Below are 7,789 nucleotides of genomic sequence, written 5' to 3'. Positions count from 1 at the left end.
TAGGGTTTAATTTCATATCTCTAAACATTACCAAAGGTTGAGATAGTAAGATGGAGTAGTAATACTTGATGATGGGGTAATCAATTATAACTCCTTGGGCCTGATTAATGAAAGGATGAGAGTTAATATATATATATATATATATATATATATATATATATATATATATAACGAGCCTGATATGTGCCTTAGCTAGCCCATGTTCACGAGCATATGCGAGTCGAGTAAAATGGTGTTTGGGTTCGACTCGTTTACTAAACGAGCCTATAAATTAGGCTTGAGCTCGGCTCATTCGCTTAACGAACGAGCCCAAGCTGAGCCTGAGTTGTTCATGAACAGCTCGATTAATTTGCAACCCTAAATGTAGCCGTTGGGGATCCTCCTTATCAAAACCAACCAATGATCATGTTGTTATGCATGTTGAATCTCCTTATAGTAATATGGGTGCTGAGATGGAGATTGTGTGCAAGAAAGTAGTTTTTGGTATATGCTTTAAAGAAATGGACAATAAGGAAGTTGTTTTTTTAGTATTATAATTAATCTCTTTATGATATTAAAATTCAATAAAATCACTAAAATTGGCTAAAAATTTATCTTTATAGAATTATATTATATAAATCGTTTATGAGCACACTTAGAAAGTTAATCACCGTGATGTCAGATTGTCGATATGAATCTCGTATATGTAACAACATATTTATGTCTGCAATTTGACCCATGATCGTGAACTCGACCTATTGCTAAGATGTAAATTAGAAGGAAGATGGTTAGGGTTGCGTTGCAACTTGCACATATAAAAAGTAAGGATGTTCATTTGATTAGTCTATTCGTGAAATTGATCCGATCCAATTCGATCCGTGCATATTGGATTGGTCTTTTAGCCTCAAGGTTTAGTTAAAGATTAATAAATAAGGAGTCAGTAGTTCACTAATAAATCAATCCCATTCATTCAAATTTATATATAAAAAATATGTATACACTATTTCTATTTTCTTTATTCTTTTATTCTTTTAAGTTTTACTAGCTTTTAAACCTAAACCCCTACAAACTTTTAAGTCTTGCTAAGGATTGAAAATCCATATCTTAAGCCAAAGTTAAAAATACTAATATGGGGCTATTTGGAAAAAGACCCACCCATAAAACCAATCTGATCCAATTAGTAAAATAACTTAATCCGATTTGATTAGTAAAATAACTTAATCCGATTCAATCTAATCTATAAAGGAACCGATCATATTGAATTCAATTTTTACCAATGGGTAGGAATTGAATCGAATCGAATGCATAATCCGATCCGATTCGTAGTCACCTTAATATTAAAAAATAAAAAATGGTACTTACGCTGAACATTTGTAATGAATTTCCTAACCGAATAATTTTTAATTGGTTATTTATACCAAATACAAGTAAGCGGAGGACTCCACTCCCTTATTTGTTACATAATTGACCAATTAAAAGAATAGGTCTAACAATTCATTTCGGGCATTAGAAAATTACTGGTGAAAAATATGTTTAATTCTAACGTGGCGAGACTCCATTGGTCATTAATACATACTTGACCAAACCTAACAGGAGAGATGTATACATCATGTGTGTGGCAATGAATAGAAAGAGAGTTGTGTAAGATTGAATGAATTGAGGTCATCCGATTCTGGAGTAGGAGGAATAGGAAGAAAATGGCGGAAAGTGCAGATTCAGCAGCTTCGTTCTTTAGGAGGCATTGGGAGGGCTATAAAGAGTTCTGGAAAGAGAGATTTTCGATCGTTGATAACTACTCCAAGTTCGTCAAACGCGATAAACCACTCCCTTCTTGGTCTGATGCTGATGTCGAGCAGTTCATCGCCTCTGATCCTGTTCATGGCCCCACTGTATTGATCTCTCTCTCTCTATATATATATATACACGCACGTATATATATATATTATATGTTATGTTACGTTTCCATTTCATCTAGGTTTTCTTTAATTTAGTCTTCTACTTAATTTGGTTGATCCATATCGCTCTCTCTCTCTCTTTCTGTATATATATATATATATATATATATGTATAGATATATTTCTGCTCTAATCGAGTGTTTCTGGGTTGATATGTGCATCTGTGTTGCGGGTTTCATTTTCAATTTAATATTTTCCTTAACTTGCTTTTATTTTTGAAATACTTAATATTAAAATAAAGAATGTTGATCTGGGTATTCGTTATGTATTATATTATTTCATTTGATTGCGTTGTTGATTTTCAATGGACTTGATGTAATTGTATCTATACAGAGTGTTAGGTTAGGCTATGTACTCTTGGTTTAGCTTGCTCTTGATTTTGCTTTTGCTTTTACTTCTAATTCCTTATTTGAGCTGGCTATTCCTCGTTACTGAATATGATTTTTCATTCTTCAGTTTGTTTTCCTTGGTAAGTAAAATCCAGCCAAAACTGGACAGCTTCTATTTGATTGTTGTTTTTAATATTCAATGAATTTTGTTTGGATGGGTTATAATTTTCGCCCGGAGCTCTTTATGCCTTTTCTTTCTGTACATTCAGAGTTGAGATTTTTAAGGCAACATTTCATTTCCTTTGGCTGAAGTAGCTTTTTTGCTAATTAAGCCCAAAACTAAGTTGAACTTCTTGCTCCTAAAACCAAGAAATGTACTGCAGAATGTTAACTAATTAGTACCTTATATTTTTAACGGTGAATGTCTTCTAGAATAAGCGAATTCTTTGTGTTTTGCATAGTGTTTGAGATGGGGTTGTTGATTTTGATTCAATTTTCTTTTTTCCCTCAACTATTTGTTTAGTTGTAGGGAAGAGTGGGAGGAAAGAAGCAAGGGAAGGCATGGATTTTCCATTATTCATCATTTTTTAGTATGGAAAGGGGAAGACAAAGAAAACTAGGAGGGGAAAGAGTTCCCTGGTCCACAATTTTCCTTCCGTTTCTCAAGTGGACGGAAAGGAGGTAATAGTGTAACCTTTTCCAGTTCATTTTTTATCTTGAAATGACTTCCCTATGTTAATATGTAAGGTATAGTAGCAAATGAAAGTAGCAAAATCTTTTGCCTACCACTCTACCCTAACTCTCCTACTCACTTTTCAACGTCTATAGTTGGCAAGTATGTCTCGCTCCAATCTAGGCATAGTCTAATTAACTCTACATAGCAAAAAGGGCTTGTGTCACCTAAATTTTAATTAGCCGGAGATGATTATTAATACGAGAACGACTTATCAAAAAAAAAAAAAAAAGAAGATTAGTAATGCAGGAATGGTGGAGGCTCCATCTTGTTGGAGAGATTATTGATTGTCAAGATCCTCAGGTTGCATTCTTTGCTAAATTTTGAAGCAGAACTTTAGCAAGGGGTTACTCTCGCAGTCAAAGATTTTAGTGGGACCATGAACTCCTTTCAATGATTTATTTTGGTGCTTTTAGATTCTTTTCTTTGAATTCGATTTTGTTGTATTGTTTCTTTAAGAAGTCCTCTTCATTTCTATGTGGTAAACCTCCTCCATTGAAATTTTTTTGTAGTTAGAATGTTGACTAACATGGTTTGTCTACTTGTTAATGTAGGTTAAATTATTTGCCAATTGGAGATGACAATGCTTGTTAAATTAATATCTTTCAACTTGTATGTCATGGGTGGACCTTACAAAGCTCTAGCTATTAGATTTTCGGAATTATTAGGATGGTTTACTTATATTAACTAGGTTTTCCCAAACAGCCAAATACTTGAAGTAGGCACCATTAAAAAAAAGTCAAACTCAATTAACTCAAGAAAGCCTCATCTGACCCCTTGGTAATAGACTAACACTAAATAACTTCATCTACAGTTATATCTTATTGCTATATCTACACCATTGTGATTTCTCTCATTTGTTTTAGCCAGAATTCCTAAAATAGGTTTGGGATTTGCTTATTTCAGGAGGCATAAGTTCTCAGATATGGTGTTCTTTTTCTCTGATGGTTCCATTGCCCGTATATGCATTATATTATTAATGTAAAATGCTTTGTTTGTCCTTTTCCTCTTTCAGCTGAAGACGGCTCGGGAAGCAGCTAAATATGCTGCTGTAGGAGGTGTTATTGGAGCAGTTTCAACTGCAGGTGTTGCTTGGAAATATTCAAGGAGTCTGCATGGTAGTGTTTGGTCTCTCTTATGTTGCTGTCTCTGTTTTTTAGTACTTATTTCCCTTCTATATGAAATATATTTGATTGCTTACCTAAACTTCCCATTATCCAAGAGAAAAGAAGATTCAAATTATAAAACTGTGGCATTTGAGGAATATTAGTTTTTGACTGCTTTGGAAACAAAACTCTAATTGGAATCATCACATTTTTTTTTCTGTTTATTTGTGGTTTCTACTAGTTTAACATATAAAATCTTGCATCCTGTACCTGCTGCGACTTCACTCTCTTTGCTGGAGTCAGCATCCCTGTTAGTAGATAAAATTGTCCATCTTTCTCCTTCTACTTTGTTGGTTCACCTGTCTTGGTGCCCTGGCCAAGTGGACTAATGTATTTTTTAGTTCATTTAAGCGCGAGACTTATTTACCTAAGTAATTTGTAGAAGCAGTGTTCGAAACTGTGTAAATGTGTTGGCAAATTCCGCAAACAAGTGTATTTGTAAAAGTTGAACGAAATGATCAATTGAGTTTTGAAAGATGAAAACATCGCAATGCATATCAGCATCAATTCTGCAATGGATTCAAACACAATAGAATGGTAAGGTTGATTGATTACTGGATAATTGACCTACCTTGGATCTAGGTTACCATGAGCATAAATTAAACTCGAGGAAGATGAAATCTGCAATTAGTAGTTTGAAATGCATGGTAATGATGAGAAATCAGACTAGAAAGAGCAAGGATAGATCTGAGGTGTTGCAGAGCAGAGAGCCTAGAGATGATTGATCCTCAAGTGGGATGATAGGAGATACAGGTTTTCTAATGGTAGAGAGAGAGAGTTATGTCTGCTTGGATGATCACATGGTTGAGATTTGCTTAGATGAACCTTCACATGTACTGTGTGATTGAAGTCCTGGTGAAGAGATAATTCATTCACTGCATTGTTTCTATCTAATATTCAATGTGGAGGATCTGCTCCTTGTAAATTATTGTCGGTTCACGTGATAAACTGGTTAGCTTTCACATGGGTCGATGTTGAGGGAGTGGTTATGTTAATGTTGATAGCTGTGGTTAGTGATTTCTGGAGGAGTCTTAGACTAGTGGATGCATGGTAAATATGTCTGGTGACTTTGGCGTGTCGGAATATGTAACAGGTGGTAAAATTTTATTTCTTATTCTTATAGTGGATTGGCCAGCTTTGGAGGATGAGGGTTTTTCACATTAAAGTCACCTCTTCTTTTCATTATGTTTGCATTCTGTGGTTTGCTCGGTTCATTAATTCAGTTAAAATTAAAATCAGGAAGAGAAATTAAAGTTTGGTTAGGACCACTCATTCCGTTTTAAATAAAAAATCCAACTGGGTTTTTCCACGTGCAAAACTTTCAGCTGCAACTGTGTTTTGGATTGAGGGTTAGCCTTGAACCTGGTTTCAGGTTAGGAAGAGCTAGAGCCAAGCTCTATATTCAGTATGCTTGCCCTATTCTTTTCTAATTTCTAGAACTCCTTGAATCTGTTACACCCTTTTTGTGTGGTTCTTTTGTACCCCTGCCTTGGACACAGATTTACCTTGTGCCCAGATATCACTCGTTTTCCTTCTTCCATGACAGAAGAAGACCGCCTTCATTCTCTTAAAGTCAGCCTTTCAGTTTCATGGATAGCCATTGTATGTTGGTTGGTGGTTGACTGGGTTTTTTTTTTTTTTTTTAGGGTAAATAAAAGATTGTTTTTTGAGGTTGTTGGCTGGACTGGTATCTAATCCAGTCAAATTGGATTGATTTTTCACAACAGTTCAGTTTTGTAGATGAAAGACTTTGCACAGAGAAATTCATGTTGAGATTTTTACCTTTGGAATGAGCTCATGTTTGAGAAATCAAGCTAAACATCTAGTTGATCTCGGGTTAAATTCAGATTAGATTACTCAAAACCATAAAAAATTCAAAAAACTTATGCTTTGTTTGGTTGGGTTGGGCTTGGTGTAATTGAAGCCCACCTCTAGTTAAGTTTGGATTTAGATTGTTTAACCCAAGCCCAATCCTAACTGTAAAATGGTTACCCATACCTGTGGAAATTGGACTGGGCTCAGCTCAGGTTCGTGTTGGCCTGCCCAAGTTGCAACCCTACCTAATACCTCCAGAAAAAACTAAAAAGTGTGTTGTATCTATCAAATATTCTATATTTTTAGCTTAAAATATTAAAGTCTCGTGATAGTTTTTGGATTAAATTAGAATTCATATATTTTATTATGTCTCTATTCTTCGTTTTAAGAAATTCAATTATTTGAAACCTTGTTATGTTTCCCTGGCAATCATTTTTCTATATTGTAGTATAAATACTGTATTTTAATATTCACGGCATAGCAAACATGTTTCGAGTGTGTAACAAGTATTGGTACATGTATTTAGAATAAAACATCTATATTTTTAGAGTATGGATACTTACATTTAGTAAGTATAGGACATATATCCGTGTAATATCTGAGGTGTATCACTATTCGATACAAATACAATATAAATATGACGTCTTTGTAAAAGTTTCCGTGCTTCACAGCACGTATCCTTTTTTTGAATTTGACATTCATTTTGAAAGCATTTTGGGTGATGCAAGTCCTAGAGTTTGGCCTACTTAAAAAATGCGTTCTATGCAATAAATTTTTGTTGGAATAGATTTTGAAATTTTCGGTAAGTTTTACTATATTTTTGACTCATCAATGGTGTGAAAAATATTATCGCAGTGGTGTATGTAAATGTGGTTATAGAATGCAACAATTCAGAAAAGTAGCTTGGACCCTCGGATTTGAAAAGGTGTTAGGCAACCAATTTTATTGTTGTAAAATGAACATATCTATTGTTTGCACGTTTAGAAGCATGTCCCATACTTGTTATTTTCTTTCCCATTGGATGCTATTTTCCATTGACTACCCCAGATTACCAAATAAATATGCTTAACTGCTTGTATTAAAGTGATTTTAGGTGCTAATTCTAGTTCCATTTGGCATGGCAGGTGCGGCGCTGTCCTTTGGAGCAGGTGCAGTGTTTGGTTTTACATTTGGACAAGAATTTGCAAGTCACTGGCTGCAACTTTACAGGTTGGACACGATGAGCGCACAGGTTAAGTTCTTGGAGTGGTGGGAGAACAAAAACTGAGGACGGTCTTATAGCATGAGCTAGCTGTTGAATGCCAAATGAAACTGTCTTCTATGCAATAAGAACAAGTTGAGAATGTAATGTTTGATGGCAATTTTCTTTGCTTTTTATGTCATGAATATCCTAGTATGGACTTGTGAGTTTCTTGTTTTCGTACTGTCATGATGGAAGGTGATCTATTGTAGTTGGTTTTTTAATCATTTTCTCTTTACAAAACAGTGACATTATAAATTTAATGATTTGGATCACCATGATGCGTTCATCATAGAGCTCAAGAATCTGGTTTTTTTTTTTTTTTCCTAAATGATGGAAATTGTATTAAAATGAATAAAACAATATTGTACAAATGAAAAGTAGGGCCATTACCCTACAGCACAACCCAGGACCTAACAAGGAACCAAGTAAACTAATGAGAAACAATATCTCGGAGGCATAACCGCAAGACATCCATCACTTCCCACAAAATACATTTCAGATTCGCTAATTTGTTGGGTGTAGTCTCTCATTTCACCTAACAAGGAACCAATTAAACTTATGAGAAACAA

General features: G+C 34.6%; 1 protein-coding gene across 1 annotated transcript; it reads left to right on the top strand.

Moving 5' to 3' along the window:
* Positions 1-1,590: 1,590 nt before the first annotated feature.
* LOC132311124 (succinate dehydrogenase subunit 6, mitochondrial) lies at positions 1,591-7,492 on the top strand. Its single transcript, XM_059808864.1, has 3 exons — positions 1,591-1,868; positions 4,012-4,114; positions 7,102-7,492. The coding sequence occupies exons 1-3, from the start codon at positions 1,677-1,679 to the stop codon at positions 7,242-7,244; spliced, it is 438 nt and encodes a 145-aa protein (XP_059664847.1). The 5' UTR covers positions 1,591-1,676; the 3' UTR covers positions 7,245-7,492.
* The last annotated feature ends 297 nt before the right edge of the window (positions 7,493-7,789 follow it).

This window comes from Cornus florida, unplaced genomic scaffold (assembly GCF_030987335.1).
Source record: "Cornus florida cultivar Cherokee Brave unplaced genomic scaffold, ASM3098733v1 CherokeeBrave_3.0.0_Hap2_Chr06, whole genome shotgun sequence".
In the NCBI taxonomy this organism is placed as follows: domain Eukaryota; kingdom Viridiplantae; phylum Streptophyta; class Magnoliopsida; order Cornales; family Cornaceae; genus Cornus; species Cornus florida.
This window is presented reverse-complemented; position numbering and strand designations above follow the sequence as displayed.